The sequence below is a fragment of the Rhinoderma darwinii genome, chromosome 5 (assembly GCF_050947455.1).
Source record: "Rhinoderma darwinii isolate aRhiDar2 chromosome 5, aRhiDar2.hap1, whole genome shotgun sequence".
Classification (NCBI taxonomy): domain Eukaryota; kingdom Metazoa; phylum Chordata; class Amphibia; order Anura; family Rhinodermatidae; genus Rhinoderma; species Rhinoderma darwinii.
This window is the reverse complement of record NC_134691.1, coordinates 116,010,203-116,037,421: the sequence shown is the minus strand read 5'-3', so window position 1 is coordinate 116,037,421 and position 27,219 is coordinate 116,010,203. Positions and strand designations below refer to the sequence as shown.

General features: G+C 38.8%; 1 protein-coding gene across 1 annotated transcript in view; it reads left to right on the top strand.

The window, feature by feature from the left end:
- The window catches only part of PIEZO2 (piezo type mechanosensitive ion channel component 2), a 415,657-nt gene that overhangs the window by 356,458 nt on the left and 31,980 nt on the right, over window positions 1–27,219 (top strand). Inside the window, exons 39-44 of the mRNA XM_075828141.1 lie at window positions 7,774–7,941; window positions 10,224–10,607; window positions 11,308–11,566; window positions 16,405–16,587; window positions 19,849–20,101; window positions 24,921–25,053. Coding sequence (XP_075684256.1) covers window positions 7,774–7,941; window positions 10,224–10,607; window positions 11,308–11,566; window positions 16,405–16,587; window positions 19,849–20,101; window positions 24,921–25,053 — 1,380 coding nt within the window. The remainder of the gene's footprint in view (window positions 1–7,773; window positions 7,942–10,223; window positions 10,608–11,307; window positions 11,567–16,404; window positions 16,588–19,848; window positions 20,102–24,920; window positions 25,054–27,219) is intronic.

The window sequence follows — 27,219 nt, the reverse complement described above, 5'->3', positions numbered from 1 at the left end:
TATACCATAAAATAAAAGTTTCAGCTTTTTGAAATGCAGCTACAGCAGGGATGAGGTTCATGCAGGAATGAAATGGATTATATACCATAAAATAAAAGTTTCAGCTTTTTGAAATGCAGCTACAGCAGGGATGAGGTTCATGCAGGAATGAAATGGATTATATACCATAAAATAAAAGTTTCAGCTTTTTGAAATGCAGCTACAGCAGGGATGAGGTTCATGCAGGAATGAAATGGATTATATACCATAAAATAAAAGTTTCAGCTTTTTGAAATGCAGCTACAGCAGGGATGAGGTTCATGCAGGAATGAAATGGATTATATACCATAAAATAAAAGTTTCAGCTTTTTGAAATGCAGCTACAGCAGGGATGAGGTTCATGCAGGAATGAAATGGATTATATACCTGTATGAAGAGAAGAGAGATGGATGTTAGATCTGTGCCATGTATAACTGCCAGGACACTTTGACAGTATGACACTTAGACAGAGATGACTTCTGCCGTCGTGCCCCCCTGCACGAGTGCCTTCCCCATATGCTTCATCTAAATTTATAGGGGAGTAGATGCTCAGATCTAGGCCTAATTAAGCTCGTTCAGCTATTAATCAAATCAACTAGACACATGAGGTGAAAAGCTATGCAGAGATAAACAAACAAACTAGTAGGTCTGGATGATCATTAAACTTAACGACGATCAAACACTTTGACAAAACTTTGAGATAACATTAGACTATATAGCAAGACAGGAAAGCAGAGTACCATAAAATAAAAAAGTTTCAGCTTTTTGAAATGCAGCTACAGCAGGGATGAGGTTCATGCAGGAATGAAATGGATTATATACCATAAAATAAAAGTTTCAGCTTTTTGAAATGCAGCTACAGCAGGGATGAGGTTCATGCAGGAATGAAATGGATTATATACCATAAAATAAAAGTTTCAGCTTTTTGAAATGCAGCTACAGCAGGGATGAGGTTCATGCAGGAATGAAATGGATTATATACCATAAAATAAAAGTTTCAGCTTTTTGAAATGCAGCTACAGCAGGGATGAGGTTCATGCAGGAATGAAATGGATTATATACCATAAAATAAAAGTTTCAGCTTTTTGAAATGCAGCTACAGCAGGGATGAGGTTCATGCAGGAATGAAATGGATTATATACCATAAAATAAAAGTTTCAGCTTTTTGAAATGCAGCTACAGCAGGGATGAGGTTCATGCAGGAATGAAATGGATTATATACCTGTATGAAGAGAAGAGAGATGGATGTTAGATCTGTGCCATGTATAACTGCCAGGACACTTTGACAGTATGACACTTAGACAGAGATGACTTCTGCCGTCGTGCCCCCCTGCACGAGTGCCTTCCCCATATGCTTCATCTAAATTTATAGGGGAGTAGATGCTCAGATCTAGGCCTAATTAAGCTCGTTCAGCTATTAATCAAATCAACTAGACACATGAGGTGAAAAGCTATGCAGAGATAAACAAACAAACTAGTAGGTCTGGATGATCATTAAACTTAACGACGATCAAACACTTTGACAAAACTTTGAGATAACATTAGACTATATAGCAAGACAGGAAAGCAGAGTACCATAAAATAAAAAAGTTTCAGCTTTTTGAAATGCAGCTACAGCAGGGATGAGGTTCATGCAGGAATGAAATGGATTATATACCATAAAATAAAAGTTTCAGCTTTTTGAAATGCAGCTACAGCAGGGATGAGGTTCATGCAGGAATGAAATGGATTATATACCATAAAATAAAAGTTTCAGCTTTTTGAAATGCAGCTACAGCAGGGATGAGGTTCATGCAGGAATGAAATGGATTATATACCATAAAATAAAAGTTTCAGCTTTTTGAAATGCAGCTACAGCAGGGATGAGGTTCATGCAGGAATGAAATGGATTATATACCATAAAATAAAAGTTTCAGCTTTTTGAAATGCAGCTACAGCAGGGATGAGGTTCATGCAGGAATGAAATGGATTATATACCATAAAATAAAAGTTTCAGCTTTTTGAAATGCAGCTACAGCAGGGATGAGGTTCATGCAGGAATGAAATGGATTATATACCTGTATGAAGAGAAGAGAGATGGATGTTAGATCTGTGCCATGTATAACTGCCAGGACACTTTGACAGTATGACACTTAGACAGAGATGACTTCTGCCGTCGTGCCCCCCTGCACGAGTGCCTTCCCCATATGCTTCATCTAAATTTATAGGGGAGTAGATGCTCAGATCTAGGCCTAATTAAGCTCGTTCAGCTATTAATCAAATCAACTAGACACATGAGGTGAAAAGCTATGCAGAGATAAACAAACAAACTAGTAGGTCTGGATGATCATTAAACTTAACGACGATCAAACACTTTGACAAAACTTTGAGATAACATTAGACTATATAGCAAGACAGGAAAGCAGAGTACCATAAAATAAAAAAGTTTCAGCTTTTTGAAATGCAGCTACAGCAGGGATGAGGTTCATGCAGGAATGAAATGGATTATATACCATAAAATAAAAGTTTCAGCTTTTTGAAATGCAGCTACAGCAGGGATGAGGTTCATGCAGGAATGAAATGGATTATATACCATAAAATAAAAGTTTCAGCTTTTTGAAATGCAGCTACAGCAGGGATGAGGTTCATGCAGGAATGAAATGGATTATATACCATAAAATAAAAGTTTCAGCTTTTTGAAATGCAGCTACAGCAGGGATGAGGTTCATGCAGGAATGAAATGGATTATATACCATAAAATAAAAGTTTCAGCTTTTTGAAATGCAGCTACAGCAGGGATGAGGTTCATGCAGGAATGAAATGGATTATATACCATAAAATAAAAGTTTCAGCTTTTTGAAATGCAGCTACAGCAGGGATGAGGTTCATGCAGGAATGAAATGGATTATATACCATAAAATAAAAGTTTCAGCTTTTTGAAATGCAGCTACAGCAGGGATGAGGTTCATGCAGGAATGAAATGGATTATATACCATAAAATAAAAGTTTCAGCTTTTTGAAATGCAGCTACAGCAGGGATGAGGTTCATGCAGGAATGAAATGGATTATATACCATAAAATAAAAGTTTCAGCTTTTTGAAATGCAGCTACAGCAGGGATGAGGTTCATGCAGGAATGAAATGGATTATATACCATAAAATAAAAGTTTCAGCTTTTTGAAATGCAGCTACAGCAGGGATGAGGTTCATGCAGGAATGAAATGGATTATATACCTGTATGAAGAGAAGAGAGATGGATGTTAGATCTGTGCCATGTATAACTGCCAGGACACTTTGACAGTATGACACTTAGACAGAGATGACTTCTGCCGTCGTGCCCCCCTGCACGAGTGCCTTCCCCATATGCTTCATCTAAATTTATAGGGGAGTAGATGCTCAGATCTAGGCCTAATTAAGCTCGTTCAGCTATTAATCAAATCAACTAGACACATGAGGTGAAAAGCTATGCAGAGATAAACAAACAAACTAGTAGGTCTGGATGATCATTAAACTTAACGACGATCAAACACTTTGACAAAACTTTGAGATAACATTAGACTATATAGCAAGACAGGAAAGCAGAGTACCATAAAATAAAAAAGTTTCAGCTTTTTGAAATGCAGCTACAGCAGGGATGAGGTTCATGCAGGAATGAAATGGATTATATACCATAAAATAAAAGTTTCAGCTTTTTGAAATGCAGCTACAGCAGGGATGAGGTTCATGCAGGAATGAAATGGATTATATACCATAAAATAAAAGTTTCAGCTTTTTGAAATGCAGCTACAGCAGGGATGAGGTTCATGCAGGAATGAAATGGATTATATACCATAAAATAAAAGTTTCAGCTTTTTGAAATGCAGCTACAGCAGGGATGAGGTTCATGCATGAATGAAATGGATTATATACCTGTATGAAGAGAAGAGAGATGGATGTTAGATCTGTGCCATGTATAACTGCCAGGACACTTTGACAGTATGACACTTAGACAGAGATGACTTCTGCCGTCGTGCCCCCCTGCACATCTTTGTTCCCTCAATTCTGCAGCCACCCCCAGCCTCTATAGCAACACAAATTCATTTAGACCCCAAACTGGACCCCTAAATTAATTAACCCAGACCAGACACCTCAAATTATTTCATACCCCAGAACAGACCCTTAAATTATTCCAGAATGTAGACCAGACCCCTAAATAAATTGAGACCCCAGGCCCATACATTAACACAGACCCCCAGAGCAGAGACCTATATTCAGACCCAACACGAGATCCTAGAATAAATACAGACTTCAGACCTCCTAAACTATTTCAGTCCCCAGACCCCCCTTAACAAATACAGACCCCTGAAACAGACACCTTAAATAAACACAGATACCAGATTGGGCCCCCTAAATACAGACGTCAGAACAGACCTCTTAAACTAATATAGACTCCAGAATCAAACCACTAAATACAGACCCCAGACCAGGCTACCTAAATTAATAGACCCCAGACAAGACTACCTAAACTAATACAGAGCCCAAACTAGAACCCTAAATACAGACCCTAGAATAGAACCCCTAAATACAAACCCGGATATAGATAGCAGCTCACACTCTTTTCTGTGGAGCCTTGTTGCTCTACTCTCTGGATTCACGACCTGCACACATATGGTTATGTGACCTTATGTCTGCAGGCCCTTTTGCAGATCTGGCACAAAGCAGTTCTTTTGTTGTTTTTAACACGATTCATGGAAAAAACCGCGACAAATCCGCAATGTGCTATAACTTTTTTTCTTTTTGATAGTTCAGACTATTACAGATGCAGTGAAACCACTTATGATAATTTTTTTGTTTACTTTATTTTATTTGAAAAATTGAGTTTTTGTTTTTACTTTTAACTTTTTTTGTATCTTGCATACAAAAAAAAAATTCTAACTTTTTAAGTCCTCCTATGGGACTTAAACATGCCATTATTAGATTGATTTTTACCATACAATGCAATACTTATTTGTTGCAGTGTATGGTACTTTTAACAGTTTTTTAAGCCTGCCTCAGGAAGAGCTTAATAGGAGGAGAAACATTGTAGACCTGTGGGGCTTGTATTAGGCCCCTGGCTGCCATGACAACCCATCGGCACCCTGCAATCGCTTTACGGTGAGAAGCGATTGGTTGACAGAGGTTCCCCTCTCTTTTTAACATCTTAGATCCTAAGGCCAATTATCTCCGATCTTGAGGCCAATTATCTCCGATCCTGGCCGATAGAGCAATGTCAGCTGTAATAGCCTGAGCCCACTCCATACTTCTCACCTATCAATACGTACAGTTACATCAGGGGTTAAAGAAAATGAGTAATACATACACATAAATATCCTGTGCAATTTATTCCAATGTTGAATGAGAGTGGGATGTGCCCTAAAGTTTTAAGCTTTTTGTGAGATAATTTTGTATTGTAAAGTTGGGATATGTTGATTTTTATGCTTCGGTAGAATGGAAAATAAAGACGATATGAATGCTTATTATTTGAAATCCATACTATGATTTGGGATGGCATGGGCAAGTTAACCAAGACGTTAATTGTTCACCATTTCACAGTTTATATGTAGATGTAATAAAAAATAAAAAGTTTTATATCTTTCTAATTACACTGCATTACTTATCTTGAACTGGTCTCGAGTTAAAACCTGTATTATAATCCAGAACTGCAATTTTGGTTAATGCAATCAGATACGTTTTTTTCTAAATTAAAAAGTGTGTCCACCTTTTTTCTATTGCTTCAATGTATCTAGAATAAAAAGTAAAGATACTTTGAAAATAGTATTTATTAAAAATGAAATGTAACAAGAGAAAAAATTGATCCGCTTACCACATATGGAAATCCTGATACCACGTCCGTTTCTAATCGGTGCTTCGGACATAGAACCTACGTCGGAGGTAGGTGGGAAGCCAGAATAGTAGACAAGTAGTCCGGCACACAATGCAGTTAAAATAGATACTGGTTTATTGATACAAAATTTAAAACAAGTAAATAAAATAAAAAATCCCAGGTGAAGAGCACTGCTTTATTTTGTATCAATAAAGCAGTATCGATTTTAACTGCATTGTGAGCCGGACTAATTGTCTACTATCCTTTAATAAAAATCTCCTACTATTTTGTGTCTATAGCCCCTATACAAACCTATGTGTCTCCCTTATTACACACTACAAACAAATTCCCGTTCATCTGTCCACTGCACTGGGTTTGCTTATAATCTGCAACCATGGAGACACATAGGTATGCATGGGTGAATAGTAATTGTAGACACAAAAGTAGTAGAATTTTAACGAAGACTTTTGCAGTTGTTCCATTTTTTTCATAGGCATTGGCGCAGAAAAAAGTGGATATACCCTTAAAGACTATATTTTTGGGTAAATTAACATACAGTATGATTTACAAAATAATGTGTAGGCCCGATAAAAGTAGAACAATTTGATAATGGTTTATGTTACCATTGTATTGGTGAACCTCAAAACTTTTTTTATTCAATCAAGTGGACACATTTAATTATATTGTGGTTATAACACAAAAAACACAATAGACCTCATTTGTAAAAAGTATTTAACAGAAAAAACAGGCCTTGTGGCCCAAAGCAAACAGTCAGAGTTCAGCTTTCGTTACTTTTAAAAGACCTGTCACCCCTCCTGACATGTCTGTTTTAGTTAATCATTGTATTAATTAAAATAACTATTCTGGAGCATCTTTTCTTAGAACTCTACGTTGTGCTGTTCCTCTGTTATTCCTGTTAGAAATGTATGACTAAATTGCCAAGTGGGTGTTATGAGTTAGGGGTGGATCTCTACACAGTCTGACAATGTCCAATTAGTGGCAAAAGACTAAACAGTGTAGGGACACACCACTTTGACAAGGGACATGATAACACTTAGTTGTCAATTTATTCATAAGTTTCTAGAAGGAATAGGGGTATGTTCACACGTAGTCAACAAAAACGTCTGAAAATCCAGAGCTGTTTTCAAGGGAAAACAGACCCTGCTTTTCAGTCGTTTTTTTACCAACTCGCATTTTTCGCGGCGTTTTCACGCCGTTTTCGCTGCGTTTTTTACGTCCGTTTTTGGAGCTGTTTTCATTGGAGTCTATAAGAAAACAGCTCCAAAAACGTCCAAAGAAGTGTCCTGCACTTCTTTTTACGAGGCGTAATTTTACGCGTCGTAATTGCCGTACGACGCGTAAAATTACGCGTCGTGTGGACAATACAGCGTTCTACCCATAGAAACTAATGGGCAGATGTTTGACGACGTATTTGAGACGTATTTCCAGACGTAAAACGAGGCAAAATACGCCTCGTATACGTCTGAAATTTGGCCGTGTGAACATACCCTAACAGAGGAATAGCACAATTCAGAGTTCTGAAAAAATATGTTCCAGAATTATTTCATGAGGAATACCAGTATTTACAAAGTTAAACTTGTAAGGAGAGTTGACAGATCCCCTTTAAACAACTTTGGAAAAATTAAAGCTGCACTGTTATTGGTTTGCCATGGGCAACAAGGAAAGTTTTTCTGTTAGTTTTGAAATTGTAAATGAATAGTGTTAATTTATACATCAGTTATCCATATATTTATTTATCTATCCTTGGAATCTTTAGTATTTTCAGTGTTAATCCATTCATAAGTCACGTGTCCTCATAAATGCTTGTTTGTGCTTGATGTTTAGTTGCATAAATTCTCACAATAGTGTTTATCTGTTAAATATTTTGCTTGCTTTTTACTTTTTGATTGTCTCTGTGACTGTTTGTGCCGCTAGCTGCAACACTGAAGCAACCATGCTGTTCTCAAGGCAGTCCACACTTGATGATTTAGATGGACCAGATACTGTACCAAAAACAAGTGAGCGCGCCAGACCTAGGCTTCGTAAAATGTACAGCATGGACATGTCCTCTTCCTCTGCTGACAGTGGCAGTGTAGCATCAAGGTGCTTTATCCATGCATGCCTTATTCACTCATTCTTCAGTCTCTAGCCATATTGTTGCATGCCAACATTTGTTTTAATCTAGGTTGTATTCTACCGTTATGTTGCATGAAGCCAAAGTAAAACTGCAATAAAATATATTGTACCAGCATTGCATTTTGGTGCAAACAATGTGCTAAAACTCTGCAACCTGTTTGCAGTTTTTATCCATACTGTGGACTTTGTGCATTTAAACCACATGTTTGGTTGATGTGCTTTGCCAGTGTTGAACCAATTTGCATTGGGCCATATTGTGTAATGTAGTTGTCTTTTTTGGAGATTCCTTATTTCTAATTGTGGGTTATAGCATATATCCAGGATATTAATAGAAAACATTTTGCATTCTTCGATTTAATTGTAGCAAATTTCATAGGGGAATTCTACCTCTACTAGATGGAGGGTGTACTTTCACTTACTTTGTGTTTAACACATTGATAAAATGACTTCTGCTATTGTCCAATACTGGGGCTGTGTAAAATGAGCAACCACCTAGATTAAACCACATATCCAAGATAAAATATTATAATATAGACTACACTTTTAATTATAGACTAAATGATGAGTATAATCAACTGTTTACATTTTATAAAATTATACATTTTAGAATTATATTGGTGGGATAGTACATGAAGTTTAAACAGCATTATTTCTGCTTAACTTTTAAAGATGACCTGTCAGCATTTCTGACATGAATGTTTTAGTAAATACTCGTGTTTCCCATGAAATAACCATTCTAGATAATCTTTTCTTAGAACTCTGCGCTGGCCTGTCCTTTTGTTATTCCTACTGGAAGTCTATGAAAAAATTGACAACTGGGTATTACCATTACCCTTGTCAAAAAAGTGTGTTCCTACACAGTCTGACACTGTCAGCCCTGATTGGACACTGTCAGACGAAGGCCCCATGCACACGGCTTTAATTTTGCCCCGCAATTACGGACCGTAATTGCAGATCAAAGTACATACCCATTCATTTCTATTGCCCACAGACACCTTCCTGTATATTTATGGGAAGGAATCCGGGCCGTAGAAAGCATCCGCAAAAAAATAGGACATATCTTATTTTTTGATTTTACGGACCGTGCTGCCATACTTTATAATGGCACCACGGTCCGCAAATGCAGGTGACTGCCCGCGACCGACCTTAGCCGTAATCACGGACCGGGATTACGGCCATGTGCAGGGGGCCTAAGTAGGGAAAAAAAATCACAAAATGCAGAAAAACCACAATGCTACATGGAGGAAGGTTACACAAGTGCAAAATACTGAACGACCATTCTCAAACCTACTATTTATGATGGCGGTAGGTGATTAGTATTATCACTGCACACAGATAAAGCTTACATGAGCATGCCAGTGACACAGTTACGTGTAGTGCACCATTCCGGCTTGCATCCTATAAGTCACGTCCATACTATTAGATTAATCAGGCTGCCCGGCATTATCAAGGTGCTAAGTAGGGACACACCCCCCAAACTGGGATTTACGTTCCATTATGGACCACCTTTCCCTTCTACCTATTAAAACATTAAATTTATTACTTCCCTTCATCATCCACAATTATCACTAACTGCTCCTCACCTCTGAGGCTGCTTTAATAGAAAATATGGTCCCTCTTTACCTACTAAACCCCATAACAGATGTGGGCTATAGCAGATTTTAACTGCACCTTTGCAGCTATTATGCTTACATAATAACCCAATACTTAAATGGTTATTTGCTAATATAATATTATTACTGTAAAAACCACCTTTAACTTCAGGGGAGATTCTAAAGCACTAACCAGTCTGCAGTGTAAATAATGCTGCCTAAATGTAAGGCTAGCCTATTGGGGATGAGTGAGAGTTATTGCAGAGAAACACAAGCTGTAGATGATCATAAATCCTACTTGCACAAGGAATGTCTTTGTAAATAACATTATATTCGAAAATTGCTATTTAAGCATTTTGCAATTACCTTCAGGAAAGTAGCTGAAAAGGCATTTAACTTGTAACAGTACAAACATATCCTGCAATGCAAATAGTCATGTTTTAAAAAGAAACATGTCATGCTACCTAAAATTCTCTGTTGAAGTGTAAGCAAATTACATTAATTGGAATTCTAATTTTGAAAAAAAAACATACAAAAGCTGCATTACAATTAGGAGTAAGCTATAATTAGTAAAATGTCCTATTTTTTTTATTCTGATTTATAACGTTGCATCAATAAGTCTTGTTTTAAAATTAACAGCTTGTCTTTATTTAATAGTGAACCGACACAGTGTACCATGGTCTACTCAAGGCAAGGGACAACTGAAACTATAGAAGAAGTGGAGGATGAGCAAGAAGAAGATGGCAAAAGTCCAACCTCAAGATTAGATACAGCAGATGAAGACTATTGTGTTGACCTAGAGGGATCTAGCTATACACCTGATACAGAGTTGCCTCTTTATGCCACTGCTGATGGGGATCTTCCACCATCTTACAGCAAAGCTGTCAGCTTTGAGCAGCTGTCATTTGCTTCCCATGATGAATCTGTTGATAATAATCTGATGGTCCTAAGTCCAGATGACAGCCACATTGACAAGCTACATGATTCTATTTTGCCTGCTCTTACACATGAATTGACTGCAAGTGAACTACTTATAAACAAGTTAGTGTTTTTGTTTTCTATTACCTTTTCTCTAACTACAAAATAAAGGACTGGTAAAATACAGGACTGTTGCTCATGACAACTTATCAGTTTAATTCATGATATAGTGGACATTAAAAATATTTGTGTGTGTGTATATATATATATATATCAATTCAAAAAACAGACCAAGTGAAAAAGTGCTAGTTTATTAGCCCATGAGCAACGTTTCGGCTCTACGCTTGAGCATTTCTCAAGATACTTGAGAAAGGCCCTAGTGTGGAGCCGAAACGTTGCACATGGTCTAATGAACTAGCTCTTTTTCACTTGATGTCTGGAGTGCTGCCTGTTTTTTGAATTGCTGTATCCATAAGGGACGACGGTCAAGTCCCTGGGGCGTGCATCCTCCTCCTATTGCTGGTGCTGCTGTATTGTGGGGACTTTAAAAAAAAAATAAAAAAAATATATATATATTTATATATAAATATATATATATATATATATATATATATATATATATATATATATATATACATACATACACATATATTTATTTATATATAGGACCACACTATTATATAACTAAAGTAAAGGCATCCCAGTGATCCATCTACAGGCAGAATAGTTGAGTTGTTGTTTTTTCTTATTGTGCAGTAATACATTAAATTGTCTGTTTTATGAAATACCCATGCTTTCCTTACCAATACTTTCTACTTGCCAGGATGTTTCAAGATGAAGAGCTAGAAGATTCAGAAAAATTTTATGCTAAGCAGCCACGCTTGCTGCAACTTATTTATGCACTTTACAATACCTTAGTGGCCCGATCAGAAATGGTTTGCTATTTTGTGATTATCCTCAACCATATGATCTCTGCTTCCACAATAACATTGGTTCTGCCAATTCTTATATTCTTGTGGGCCATGCTGTCTGTACCACGCCCCAGTAAACGGTTTTGGATGGCCGCCATTGTATATACAGAGGTAAGTAAACATTCCACATTCTCATACATGTTATTCTCAATTAGACAGTAAACTACTCAAATGCTCATGTGAATGGTATAGTCAAAACGATGTGCATATTTCCAGAGGCAATTTATTTCCAGAGGCTGTTGCAGAGAAAACTGTTCTCTAGGTATACCTTAACCCCTTAAGGACGCAGCCTAGTTTGGGCCTTAATGCTCAGAGCCCATTTTTCAAATCTGACATATTTCACTTTATGTGGTAATAACGTCGGAATGCTTAAACCTATCCAAGCGATTCTGAGATTTTTTTCTCGTGACACATTGGGCTTTATGTTAGTGGTAAAATTTGGACGATATATTCAGTGTTTATTGTTGAAAAATTGCAAAATTTAGAGAAAATTTATAAAAAATAGAATTTTTCAGAATTTAAATGCATCTGCTTGTAAAACAGATGGTTATGCCACCCAAAATAGTTACTAGTTCACATTTCCCATATGTTTACTTTAGATTAGCATCATTTTTTGAACATTCTTTTATTTTTCTTTGACGTTACAAGGCTTAGAACATAAACAGCAATTTCTCATAGTTTTAAGAAAATTTCAAAAGCCTTTTTTTTAAGGTACCTGTTCGGTTCCAAAGTGGCTTTGAGGGGCCTATGTATTAGAAACCCCCATAAAACACCCCATTTTGAAAACTAGACCCCTCAAAGTATTAAAAAAAGCATTTAGAAAGTTTATTTAACCCTTCAGGCATTTCACAGAAATTAAACCAAAGTAGAGGTGAAATTTGCAAATTAAATTTTTCTTGCTGAATTTCAATTGTATTAAAAGGTTTTACCAGAGAAACACTACTAAATATGTATTGTCCAGATTCTGCCGTTTTTAGAAATATCCCACATGTGTCTCTAGTGCGCTCGTGGACTAAAACACAAGCCCCAGAAGCAAAGAAGGACCTAGTACATTTTGAGGCCTCTTTTTTATTAGAATATATTTTAGGCAGCATGCCAGGTTTGAAGAGGTGTTGAGGTGCCAAAACAGTATGAATCCCCTAACGTGACCCCATTTCGGAAACTACACCCCTCAAGGAATTAATTTATCATTGTTGTTACCATTTTGACCCCATAGTTTTTACACAGCACGTATTTGAATTGGGCTGTGAAATTCAAAAAATGAAATTTTTTCCAATAAGATGTCATTTTTCATCAAAATGTCTTATTTTCACAGGGAACAAAATACCCCATTTTGTTGCCCAATTTCTCCTGAGTGCAGCAATACCCCATTTGTGGCAATAAACTTCAGTTTGGGCCCATGGGAGGTCAAGGAATTAATTTATTGGTGTCGTGACCATTTTGACCCCATAGTTTTTTCACATAACTTATTTGAATTGGGCTGGGAATTCAAACAAAATTATTTTTTTCCAATAATATGTCGTTTTGGCTGAAAATTTCTTATTTTCACAAGAAATAAAATACCCCATTTTGTTGCCCAATTAGTCCTGAGTGCGGCAATACCCCATTTGTGGTGATAAACTGCCGTTTGGGCCCATGAGAGGGCTCAGAACGAAGGGACCACAATTTGGCCAACTGGGGATTTTCTGGTGCGAAGTCATGTATGTAGAAGCCCCTGAGGTACCAGTACAGTTTAAAACCCCCAAGAAGTGACCCCGTTATAAAAACTATACCCTTAAGACATTCATCTAGAGGTGTAGTGAGCATTTTGACTGGAGACATACACCCCACGAACTGTAATGTGGGTTCTCACGGGTATGGCAATAACCTCAATGTAGCTGTTATCAGCTGCCTGGGCACGCAGCAGGGCTCAGAAGGGAAAGACGAGGGGGGATAAGCTGTGCATTAGGGTAAGAAAAACTGGGGTAGATTAAAAATCAAGGGATGTATGATACATTTTAAAACACTCTTTCATACAGAGCCTTAGTTTTTCGGGACACGTATCACATTGATATATTGTGTCCTCCCTTATCCCCCTCTTATAGCAGACTTTGTAACTCTTTTGACTTTTTCCTTTCTTGCCAGTTTGGGGAACTTCTCCTGGAAAGTGTTGCCCTGGTACGATGCGTGTGGCCTCGCTTCCAGAAGTACTGGGTGCCCCCCTTCTTGGTACCTAAAAATTAGTTTCTTGATAACCACCCCTTGAAATTCCAGATAAGTTCCCCTCTGGCCTGCACATCGACGTAGCACGTACGCATTGTACAATGCCATCTGTATGATGTGCACGGCCAGCTTCTTATACCACACCGCATGGCGCTGTAGGGCTTCAGGACTTGATCTGACAAGTCCACCCCTCCCATGTACCTATTGTAGTCCAGGATGCAGTCCGGTTTGGGGGTCTCTGTACTGGTACCTCGTGCAGGTACATGGGTACTGGTGTGGGCAAAGAATTGTTGTCAATACAAGGACATCTCTCTTGTCCTTGTACTTGACACACAATATGTTGCTGCTAGAATGTGCCCTGCTCTCACCCCTTCTTGTTTGCCCAAGCAGAGTATTAGGGAGGCCTCTCAGATTTCTTCTAGCAGTGTCGCATGCTGCAGTACTTCTGGAAATGAGGCACTTGAAGAGTGGGACGCTCGTATAAAAATTATCCAGGTAGAAGTGGTAACCCTGGTCCAGCAGTGGGTGCACCAAATCCCACACAATTTTTGCATTAACTCCCAGTAAGGGGGGGCATTCTGGAGGCTGAATACTGGTGTCCTTCCTTTCATATATCATATATCCTAAATTTGTAGGTATACCCTGATGCACTCTCTTTTTGACCACGTATGGGGTATTGCCGTACTCGTGAGAAATTGCTTTACAAGAGTTGGGGTTCTTTTTTTCCTTTATTTGTTGAGAAAATGAAAACTTTTGAGCTAAAACTATGTCTTATTAAAGAAAAATGATTTTTTTTCTTTTCACTGCCCAATTCAAATAAAATCTATGAAACACCTGTGGGGTCAAAATGCTCACTACACCCCTAGATGAATTCTTCAAGGGGTGTAGTTTTGTGAATGGAGTAACTTTTGGGGAGTTTCCACTGTAATGGTACCTTAGGGGCTTTGCAAACGCGACATGGTGCAGAGAAACCAATCTAGCAAAATCTGTACTCCAAAAGCCAAATGGCGCTCCTTCCCTTCTGATACTTGCCATGTTCTCAAACAGCAGTTTATGACCACATATGGGGTATTTCCATACTCCAGAGAAGTTGCTTTACAAATGTCGGGGTTCTTTTTTTCCTTTATTTATTGAGAAAATAAAAAATTTTGAGCTAAAGCTACGTCTTATTAAAAAAAAAGGATTGTTTTTATCTTCACTGCCCAATTCTAATAAAATCTATGAAACCCCTGTGGGGTAAAAATACTCACTACACCCCTAGATGGATTCTTCAAAGGGTGTAGTTTCCTATATTGAGTCACTTTTTTGGCGTTTTCACAGTTTTGGTCCCTCGGGGGCTTGCAAATGCGACATGGCTCCACAAACCATTCCTGCTAAATTTGAGCTTCAAAAGCCAAATGGCGCTCTTTCCCTTCTAAGCCCTGCCGTGTGTCCAAATATCCGTTTATGACCACATGTGGGGTATTGTTTTATTCGGGAGAAATTTATTTACAAATGTTGTTGTGCTTTTTCTCCTTTAGTCCTTGTGGAAATTAGAAAAAAATAGCTAAACCTACATTTTCTTTGAAAGAATGTAGATTTTCATTTTCACTGCCTACTTCCAATAATTTCTGCAAAAAACCTGCAGGGTCAAAATGCTCACTATACCACTAGATAATTTCCTCAAGGGGTGTAGTTTCCAAAATGGGGTCACTTTTGGGGGATTTCCACTGTTTTGGCACCGCAAGAGCCCTTCAAACCTGACATGGAGCCTAAAATATTTTCTAATAAAAAGAGGGCCCCAAAATCCTCTAGGTGCTCCTTTGCTTCTGAGGCTTGTGCTTCAGTCCATTAGCACAGTAGGATATTTCTAAAAACTGCAGAATCTGGGCAATAGATATTGAGTTGCATTTCTTTGGTAAAAGTTTCTGTGCTACAAAAAAAAATAGATGAAAAATTTATTTCTGCAAAAAAATAAATGAAATTTGTCAATTTCACCTCTATTTTGCGTTAATTCCTATGAAACATTTAAAGGGTCAAGAAACTTTCTGATTGCTGTTTTGAATACTTTGCGGGGTGAAGTTTTTAAAATGGGGTGACTTATTGGCGGTTTCTAAAATATAAGGCCCTAAAAGCTGCTTCACAACTGAACTGGCCCCTGTAAAAATAGCCTTTTGAAATTTTCTTGAAAATGTGAGAAATTGCTGCTAAAGTTCTAAGCCTTGTAATATCCTATAAAAATAAAAGGATGTTCAAAACACGATGCCAATCTAAAGTAGACATATGGGGATGTTAATTAGCAACAATTTTGTGTGGTATTACTGTCTGTCTTACAAGCAGATACATTTAAATTTAGAAAAATGCAAATTTTTGCAATTTTTTCGCTAAATTTTGGTGTTTTTCACAATTAAATACTGAATGTATTAAGCAAATTTTGCCAGTAACTTAAATTCCAATGTGTCACAAGAAAACAACCTCAGAATCGCTTAGATAGGAAAGAGCATTCTGAAGTTATTACCACATAAAGTGAAACATGTCAGATTTGAAAAATGAGGCTCTGTCCTGAAGGTCAAAAGTGGCCGAAAAGGGAAGGGGTTAAGTGTGTTCCACAATAGTGATTTGGACAAGAGTTCAAGCTTGAATGGCCCAAAACTTAAGTTTAAATCCAAAAGATTTGGAAGATCTTTTGTCTGTGTTATAGGTGTAAATCTACATAAACATTCAATTTAATTGTGATTTTACCATTTTAAATTATCTTTTTGGGATAGGTAACAATCGTTATCAAGTATTTCTTCCAATTTGGATTTTTCCCATGGAACATCAATTTGGAGTTGTACAAAGACAAACCTTACCATGTTCCTAATATAATTGGTGTGGAGAAAAAAGAAGGATATGTACACTATGACTTGGTTCAACTCCTTGCTTTATTTTTTCATAGATCTATTTTAAAGGTATGAAATATTTAACTAAATGTTTTTTTCATTATGATATATTATCATTATTACACTGTGCTCGGTAGCATTTTTTCCAAATGCAGCATGCTCTGGGTATGGCATTTTTTCAGGAGTTTTTCCCATAGGCTTTACTATGGGACTTTAAAAAAAGCAAAAAAAAAGCATGTACAAAATGACACCACATAAAAAAGCCACCAAAAACGGCACTAGAAACGTAGTGTGTGAACGAGACTATACACTTTTTTTCAGCATTTTAAATGTCATGTAATAAGCGGCATGTGTTTCAAGCGTTTTTAATGATGTTTAATGCATTTTTGGTGCCATTTTTTATTTTTTTAAATTTTTTACAAGCATATTCCCGTCGTCTACGAAGTCCTATAAAGAAGCTTATGGAAAAAATGACACTGATCCCAAAATCTTTCCAAAAATTACAAAAAAACAAAGTGCTGCGTATGAAGACTTTGCAAACTTTTACTATAGACTTTGAAGAAACATCTGGCTGCACCGTTTTTGAAAGCAAAAAAACTGCAAAAAAATATGCGACGAGAAACGCCACGGAAAACGTGGGTAAATGCAGTGCGTAAATCAAGCCTTAAAGGAGTTGCACAGAGCTCTTATATTACATAAGTCCTCTCCAAAAAGTACAAATATTATAGGGGCTTTCTAATCTCAAACAAACTCATTTTACCCATTCAGGACCCAGGTGTGTTTGAGGCCTTAATGCCCGGAGCAAAATTCTGCTTTTTGGAACGCTGTATTCTATGGCCACTTTCACTTAGCAGTATTTTAGTCAGTATTTGCTTCCGTATTTGGAATCCAAAACCAGCAGTGAATGCAAAACCAGGAAGAGTTAAAAAACGTTCCTTTATGCTTTTTCTCTGTGAAGGATCCACTCCCACTTTTGGCTTACTAAAACTTATGGGAAAGGGTATGTTCACATGCAAAACGAAAAACTGTAAAATACGTAGCGGTTTTCAAGGGAAAACAGCCTCTGATTTCAGCCGTTTTTTAAGCATCAAATGTTTTTGGATCTGTTTTTCTATTGACACAATGAAAAACGGCTCCAAAAACGACTCAAGAAGTGACATGCACTTCTTTTTACGGGGAGTTTTTTTTTACGTGGCCACATAAAAATATTCCCCGTCAGTACAAAATGCAGTTTTTCCCATTGAAGTCAATGGGCAGATGATTGGAGGTGTTCAGCTACCATTTTTTCAGCCGTTTTTCGGGGGGTTTACGGCCCAAAAAAACGGCTGAAATTAAGCCATGTGAACATACCCTCACTGTCAGACCTGGATGTTGTCGTGCTGCTTGAACCTGACGATTGTGGCATTCCAGCAGCATAAGGGTATGTTCGCACAGCTTATTTTCAGCCGTTTTTTGGGCCGAAAACACCCCGAGAAACAGCTGAAAAAACAGAAGCTGAACGCCTCCAAACATCTGCCCATTGATTTCAATGGCAAAAACGGCGTTTCGTTCCAACGGGGCGTTTTTTTACGCGGCCGTTTGAAAAAACGCCCGGTAAAAAGAAGTCCATGTCACGTTTTGAGCCGTTTTTGTAGCCGTTTTACATTGCCTCAATAGAAAAACAGCTCCAAAAACGTCCGTAAAAAATGCATCAAAAAAACGTTTGATGCTTAAGAAACGGCTGAAAATCAGAGGCTGTTTTCCCTTGAAAACAGCTCCGTATTTTACAGACGTATTTTGTTCTGCGTGTGTGAACATACCCTAAGGGTGTACAGGTCTGACAGTAACTGACAGCTTCTGTTCCAGGTGCTGTTATCAGGACCTGAACCAATTCAGTACCGATGATGGCACCCAGACCAGTGGAAGGGGACCATAAATATACAGCAACTCTACAGACAGGCACACTGCTAGCTGTCGTATAATTACGTGAAGTGGTTAGGAAGGGGTTAAGGTTTTTCTGTTTAAGAGAGAACTCAAGAACTTTGTTCAGCCAGTTTTTTTTAGGATTGCCTCTTAATGGCTTATTAGAGCAGTTTATTATGCTGTTTTATTTTTGGTTTTAAATATTCAAAGCTTTCAGTCCTGTACATTACACTATTGTACACCAAAAGTCACAGAATGATCACAGAACTCTTCAGTGACCATAATGTACATGTAAAAAAAAACAGCAGAAACCAAATAGTTAACGATAAAGCAAGTTAAATAATAAAAAATTATAGGCAATACTAGATTGACAATAAATAAAACAAAACTTAGCATAACATACAGAGTTTATTTAGCTAAGAATCTTTTCCCGGTGAAATAATAATTGCTACAATACCGGCCCAGAAACAGTAAGGCTGGGTTCACACGACCTATTTTCAGACGTAAACGAGGCGTATTATGCCTCGTTTTACGTCTGAAAATAGGGCTACAATACGTCGGCAAACATCTGCCCATTCATTTGAATAGGTTTGCCGACGTACTGTGCAGACGACCTGTCATTTACGCGTCGTCGTTTGACAGCTGTCAAACGACGACGCGTAAAATGACTGCCTCGGCAAAGAAGTGCAGGGCACTTCTTTGCAAAGTAATTTGAGCCATTCTTCATTGAAGTCAATGAAGAACAGCTCAAGATTTACGAGCGTCAAAGACGCCTCGCATAATGCGAGGAGGAGCTTTTACGTCTGAAACGACGCAGCTGTTTTCTCCAGAAAACAGTCTGTCTTTTCAGACGTAAAAGCCACTTCTCGTGTGCACATACCCTTAGGATAAATCAACTGTCTAAACACCACACCGATTGTAGCTGAACTCGAAATGGCTGCAGTATGGGTGTGAAAATTTCCTTACTCCAACAACAACCAAATGTTTAGTTAAGCTTATGCAAAGAACACGAGCTAAAACCTACAGCCTGTCTGTTAAAAAGAAGTACCAAAGCAGAAATCATTACTTATAACAGGGAGACAATAGCAGTCTCAATACATTGTTCCAAATCTTCAGAAAGCTATAGCTCATCTTGTGTTTCAGTTAAGCAGTTTGCGGTTTCTACTACGTTCAAAACGACACTATATATAATTGAGAATATCATGCAGAATCATACCCTTGATATAAATATGTTTCGCTACATACCAAACAATGACTAGAATTAAAAATATAACCCTTGGTAAGTGATGGAATTTGTGTTTGGGAATTTCAAACTGTTGTTGTCCTTAGTTGTACTGATTAAATTGGTGTTTCTCATGGTTATTAGAATACAATAACATTGTTTACGAACATTATTAGAACATAACAAGAGTTCCTCTATTCTGTTAGTGTCATGGTCTTTGGGATGAGGATGATGTGAGTGATAATGCCACCCACGAAGAAGACACAGATGATGACATATCAGAAGGCTCAGGAAGAAGAGATTCTGTTGGCTCATTAAAATCAGTTAACCTTGCAGCATCTGTAGAATCTATCCATGTCCATTTCCCAGAGGAGAAGGCAGTCATAAGAAGAAAGAGTTCTAGTAGTGGCTCCCAAATTTCACACAGGTCCAGTTACTCCTCACACAGATCAAAGAGAGGTAATTGTCAACCAACACAGTGCAATATTTAACATTCAACTATTAAAGTTATGAGTCATCTAAGGCTCACACGTTTAGGTCTCTTCCGTCAGAGGAAGAGATGACTGAAAATCCAAACGGAAAGCATCGCTTCCGTTTGAATTACCATTGATTTGAATGGTAATTCTTTTGTTTCAGTTGGATTGCTTTTGCCTCCGTTCCGCTAGTTTTCCGTTTTTTTTTCACAGAAGCAAAAGTGCTGCAGACTGCACTTTTGCTTCCATGAAAGAAACGGAAACCTAGAGAATGGAGGCAAACGGAATCCAACTGAAACAAAAGAATTACCATTGAAATCAATGGTAATTCAAACAGAAGCGATGCTTTCCGTTTGGGTTTTTCGGTCATCTCTTCCGCTGATAGAAGAGACCTAAACAGGAGACTAACGGTACTGTGAGAACTTAGCCTAACTGTTGTTTATCTATGTTTTTGCACAAATCATTATATGACAAATATATGGAGAAGGTTATTTTCCATAATTTACATTATAATCCACATGGATGCTTGTAAATATTCATAACTGGATCTGCCCCAGCCCAACTCTTTTAGATTACATTATTTAGCAGTTCCTTTACGGGTTGATCTCATTGACCTGTCATGTAATTTCACATTTGCTGCAGGGGAGCTGTGAACGTGATTCATTAATCCACCATAAAGACTAATTCATAGATACAGCAAAGAGGGAACTTCAGTGCAGGGTTTACACTTGTTAATGTCAGCAGCTGACAGGACAAGTCTACAGGCACAGCCAGTGCACCAGGGAGACCTGCGTCAGGATCAGGAATGTAATACATAGCCCTGCTCCGCTGCAACTGCTTGGCTCAGAGAAAACCCCAATTCCAGCAGTTCACCTTTTGAGAGCTGCGATCAAACATATTGGAATGGCATATTCGCCGGTCGGAATCACCATAGACTGCTCAGGACCTGAAAACAGGTCCCCAGGGCTGTCCCATGTGTATAACTATTAGGGCATATTTGTATTATGTCATAATATGAGTTGTGTTTATTGCTACAACATGTCCAATATGCTGGCGTGCAGGAGTATTCCAGCACGTTGTTAAAGGGGTTTTCCAGCTACTAAAAAAATTGATGGGCTATACTCAGGATAGGCCATCAATAGCTGATGGTCTATCCTTAGGATAGGTCATCAATAGCTGATGGGTCGGGGTTCGACTTTCGGGACCCCCGCCGATCAGTTGTTTTGAAGGCGGGATACTGAATGGGAGAAAAGTCTGCAATACCTGTGAATCATCGCTAAATGCTTGTCGACGACTCACAGTGAGCAAGAAGAAATGAAGGGGAAACAGCGCTCATACGAGCACTGCAGCCCCTTTAAAACAGCTGATCGGCAGGGGTCCTGAAAGCTATTGATCGCCTATTCTGAGGATAGGCCATAAATTTTTGGTGGCTGGAAAATCCCTTTAAAATAAAAAAAAAATGTCAAGTTAAGGTTCCTATATAGGACAAAAAATAAATAAATGGGGAGAATATATTAAGACTGGCATTTTAAACGCCGGTCTTAAACTGATTAATATCGACGGGAAATGCGCTAAATATATTCAGAGGGGCACACGTCTTAATAAATTTGGCACATCTTTGGCTGTCCGTGCGACAGAAAGGCAGATCTATGCGTTCTATGAGCAGGTGTAGATTTGCGCAATAATTTATGCGAGTTTCTGGCATAAGTATGGTACATCTGTAGTTCCAGCATAGGCCACACCTCCTTGCAACTAGAGGAATGACACTAGGTAGGAAAAAGTATTCGCTCTGCCCAGGCAGGCCATATTCCTCCCACAGACACTGGCTTAATCAGTTTTGGGTCTGCTTATATTTTTATTTTAGTTTAATTTATTTATTTTCTCTCCTTTAGCTGCATGGGGTTGTCAGCCTGTTTTCAGCCTAGTCAATCCCCTGTGGGTGCCGGAAAACCAGGCAGTTCTCTGCTCTGAATTTCCCTCACCGCCGGTCACCTAACCTGTTTGTTCAGCATCCGCAGGTGGCGTACCATTAACCCCACTAAAAAGTGCAAGGTTACTGAAGTGATGACCCTGTGAACACCCAAAGACTTCGTATGGTGCATATAAAAAAATTTCCACACAGTCTCCACATCACTCTGGATATGTTGACTCAGTTCGGCTGGTTCATCAACGAGGAGAAATCCTCCCTGGTTTCTTCTCAGAACATGAAGTTTCTGAGTATGCAAGATCAGCAAGAGTCCATCTCCTGAAGGACCAAGATCAGGACCCTTCGGGCAGAAGTGGCACTTCTTCTCAGGAACACTCCCTCTTTTGCATGCGTCTAAATTTTTGAGACAGTTCCATATTCCCAGTTCCACTCCAGGACCCTCAAGAGAGCGATCATGTCACGTTGGGACAAGTATCCAACTTCACTCAGCAAATTGATTCTCCTTCCCCCTTGGATTCATCAGGAGTTGTGCTGGTGGGGGACCTTGCCGTCTATCACGCTTGGATAGTGGCTCGCTACGTGTCAGTTTTTAAACACAAAGTTCCAAAGTGCCAGAGCAAGGAATCCCATCGCTTTTGATGCCCTGTTTACTTTGTGGGATGAGTTTTCTCTCCTATATCTGTCCCCTCCTCTTCCACTCTTGCCCAGGCTGCTTAAGAGGGATGGCGTTCCCACAATCTAGCATATCTGCTCGTGGACGCATCTAGGCGCATTCCTCCCCGTCCCGACCTCCTTTCCCATCTCATTTACCTCAGATGCATTTAACGGTTCGGCTGTTGAAGCCGGGGTTCTAAGGCCCCAAAGTTTAGTCATTAAGATGATATTGAAGGCCATAAAGCTGCAATCAACCAAGATGTACCCTTGTACCTGGTAGGCCTATATTGTCTGATGTGAACTGCATAGTTTCCATCCTATGGTATGTTCTGCCATGTTCTTAACTGTTGTTTTTCCTGCTATCAGTTCTTGATTTGGGGCATGGATTATCTTCACTTAAGAGTCAGATTTCTGTTCTGTCTATCATTTTTCAGAAGGCCTTGGCTCTTCGTTCTTAAGTGAAGACTTTCCTGCAAGGAATGGCTCATGCCGTCCCTCCATTCAAACAACACATGGAGCCCTAGGTCTCAATTTCGTTTTGGAGGTTTTTCAGATTGCTCCCTTTGAACCCTTGTGGGATATTTAGCTGTGTTTACTCTCCTAGAAGGTGATCTTCCTGATAGCTGTCATCTCCATCAGAAGGGTTTCCATACAGCTGCCCTATTCTGCAGGTCCCCCTTTATGGTCATCCACAAGGATAAGGGGGTTTTCTGAGCTGTTCCTTCCTTCCAACCAAAGGTCATCTCGGCCCTACATATCAACAAAGCTATTGTCCCCCCTACTTTCTGCCCTTAGCTTCCTCATGCAAGGGAACAGTCTTGACATTGTCTTGACATGGTAAAAGCAGTCTGCATCTATTTGGCTGCAAAGGAGTTGTTTCGGTGCTCCGATTCTTTTTTTGTTTTCAATGGGCCAACCAAGGGCTCGGCAGCGTCCAAGGCCACCATTGCATGTTGGATACGGTCGGTAATCTCGGAAGCCTATCAATACAAGGGTAAGGTTCATCCTCTTTGGGTCTCTGCCTTTCTACAAGGTTGGTATTTCCTGGGCGTCAGACATCAAGCTTCAGTTGCAAAGGTATGCAAGGCTGTTACCAGATCTATTCTTTGGCCTCCTATGAAGCAGGTCTGGATTACACGGTGCTGCAGGCAGCTGTGCATTAGTTAGGTTGCATGGCTGTACTTTTACTTTATTTTTTCTTCCCACCATCTGGGACTGCTATAGGAAATCCCATGGTGCTGTATCCCCAAATGAAATAAACAAGAAAATTTGATTTTTATTTTTCTTTATTCATTGGGGGACACAGATCCCGCCATTTTTTATTTTTTTTTTTCGTTTGTTCCAGGCCTGAACCTGTTTTTCTGGATATTTGGTTATTTTTTCCTGGACCATGGACATGTTCTTGTTTTGTTTGTGGGAGGGGAAGAGCCTGCCTGGGCAGAGTCAATACTTCTTCCTACCTAGTGTCATCCTTCTTGTGGCAAGGGACTATATCAATGGCCCCAATAAATATACAAGAAAAAGATTTTACCGTCAGTACAAAAATGCAATTTTTGTATAAATAAATAAAGAGCACATAAAACAAAAAACACACAAAACTAAAAAAAAAAATAAAATAATAGTTTATTTAATAAAATACATATACCATAAAGTAAGGGAGGGTACCTCCACATATTTTGTGTCATCATGTGCGTAACAACCTATACTTTCAAATATATACCTGTCCTTTAAGTCAGGAGATGAACAGGGTAAAAAAACACATGGAGGAATTGTGTGGGTTTTTTTGCTTGCACACCCAAAATTCAATTAGTAAAAGACTATTTTAATGTGTATGTACCCCAAAATGGTATGAATAATAAGACAAGGCCTCATTCACTTGCATCGATGCAAAAATAAAAAAGTTATACGATCCAGAATGCTGAATAGAAAAAATTTGTCTTGTCCTGGAACCTAAAAAGGGCCTGGTACTTAAGGAGTTAAAGTAGGGGATTTGCAGTTTGTCCATCAAACCAGACAAACGCGTTGGTCCTACGAGTCCCTAACATAAGATATCCATAAGATATTGGATCATTTTTGTAAAAAAAAGTGAATGTAACAGTATATCTTATTGTGTGTCCTTTTTTATTATGTTCTTTTCATTTTGTTGTATGACCAAAGGGTCTGAACACCTGTGTTATCTGCGAAGATAAAAGTCAGACAGTTATAAATTCTTTTTATATTGCAGGTAGCACCAGCACAAGAAACAGCAGTCAGAAGGGTAGCAGTATATCAAGTACCAAACAGAAATCTAGAAAAGAATTGCTGATGGAAAAACTTAGAGAGCAACTTATCAAAGCTAAAGCATTCACTATTAAAACGTAAGATTTTTTTTTTCTCTGCCTATTGTACTGGAAAAACCTTAATAGTGGAATCCAGATATTTATTCCCACAAAAATGGGAATTCCCTTCTTCATATTTTTGAAGTGCATATGTACAATTTCAACATCATTTTACAGTCTATATATACAGTAGATCTAATCTACAGGGCTGAATTCTCTGTAAGGCTGGGTTCACACGACCTATTTTCAGACGTAATGGATGCGTTTTACGCCTCGATTTACGTCTGAAAAAACGGCTCCAATACATCGGCAAACATCTGCCCATTACTTTCAATGGGCTTTACGATGTACTGTGCCGATGACCTGTCATTTTACGCGTCGCTGTCAAAAGACGGCTCGTAAAATTACAGCCTCGTGCAGGACACTTCTTGGGACGTTTTTGGAACCGTTTTCTCATAGACTCCAATGAAAAGAGCTCCAAAAACGGCCGTAAAAAACGCAGCGAAAAACGGCGCGAAAAATTAGAGTTGCTCAAAAAACGTCTGAAAATCAGGGGCTGTTTTCCCTTGAAAATAGCTCCGTATTTTCAGACGTTTTTGGTCACTACGTGTGCACATACCCTTAGGCACAAGAAGCCAATGCCTATTTGCAGCCCTTCAGAAAAGAGCTCCTGGACTTCTCGGTCTGTGCAAGATTATTTTTCATGCAGAAGGAGTTGGGGCACTAGTCTCTATTCAAATTGTATATACATACATTGTAGCTGTAAGTGATGATAAAAGAAATCTTAATTGTACTACACTTGGTCATATCTATAAAAGTTCAGGTATGCAAGTACTTTTTTCATTTATATTAGATGATCAGAATATTGAAAGTCGGTTGAGTAATTTTATACAGCACTGCAGAATTTATTGTAGCCCAGAACAGCATTCACAATTCTTCTTTTTGCTATTGTAAACCATCAGCAAGCTTGCTAGTAACATCTTAAGCTATATTCACATTACGTTTGTGGTGTATATTTGATGTATACGGGAATGCTGCTGCCAAATGAGTCCATAGCCTAAAATAGGCTTCTTTTGCCATACATTTGGGCGATGTGTGTGGGTATACCTTTTTTTTCTGCTGTATTAAAAAGCGTAGTCGTCAATGCTTTTCAATACAACGGATACCACACAAAAAAGTATGCAGAGCTAATGGGCGATCCAGCTATGTATGCAACTGTATGGCATACTGTTTCATTCTCTGATGCTACACGTTCAGCATATGTGTCTAAATATTTTTTACTGCAGCTCTGTACTAGTCAGGGCCAGTGCACAATAAGTAGTACAATCTATTTACAAAGTTACTTATTGTTTTTTGTAGATTCATTCTATATGTAAATTGTAAATTGATTTTCATAGTTGACTATACATTATAAATCTCTGGCTTCTCAGCTGATGTTTAAAGAAGTTGGCCACTTTGAAAAACACACATTTGACCGGACTGAGGGATCAAGTGACCAATGTGTCTTTAGAGTCTCCTTCCAGCAGATGCTTGTTAATAGCTTGTTTAATGCTATGCATGCACAGATAGGAAACACTATGGATGCAGCGGTCACGTGATATATCATGTGACTAGAGATGAGCGAACTTATGATAAGTTCTGTTCGGCTGGTTCGCCAAATTTCTTGAAAAAGTTTGATTCGGACCGAACCTGTAATTCAAGAAAGCCCATAATAAATCATGTAGTGAGCTCCAGTAATGACGGGTGGCTACATGTGTGCACCCGGCATTACGGCAGCGTTGCTAGGCAACGTCAGTAAATAGTCACTGTCCAGGGTGCTGAAAGAGTTAACTGATCGGCAGTAACTCTTTAAAAACTGTAAAACTGTAAAAAAAAAAAGAATAGACGTTCGTACTTACCGAGAACTTCCTGCTTCTTCCTCCAGTCCGTTGCCTTGGTGGCGCGTCCCTCTCGACATCCGGCCCGACATCCCTGGATGACGTTTCAGCTAATGTGACCGCTGCAGCCAATCACAGGCCAATCACATGCTGCAGCGGTCACATGGACTGTCGCGTTATCCAGGGTTGTCGGGCTGGACGTCAAGAGAGGGACGCGTCACCGTTGCCTTGGTAACGGATCCCTCTTTCGGCATCCAGCCCGACCTCCCTGGATGACGCGGCAGTCCATGTGACCGCTGCAGCCTGGGATTGGCCTGTGATTGGCTGC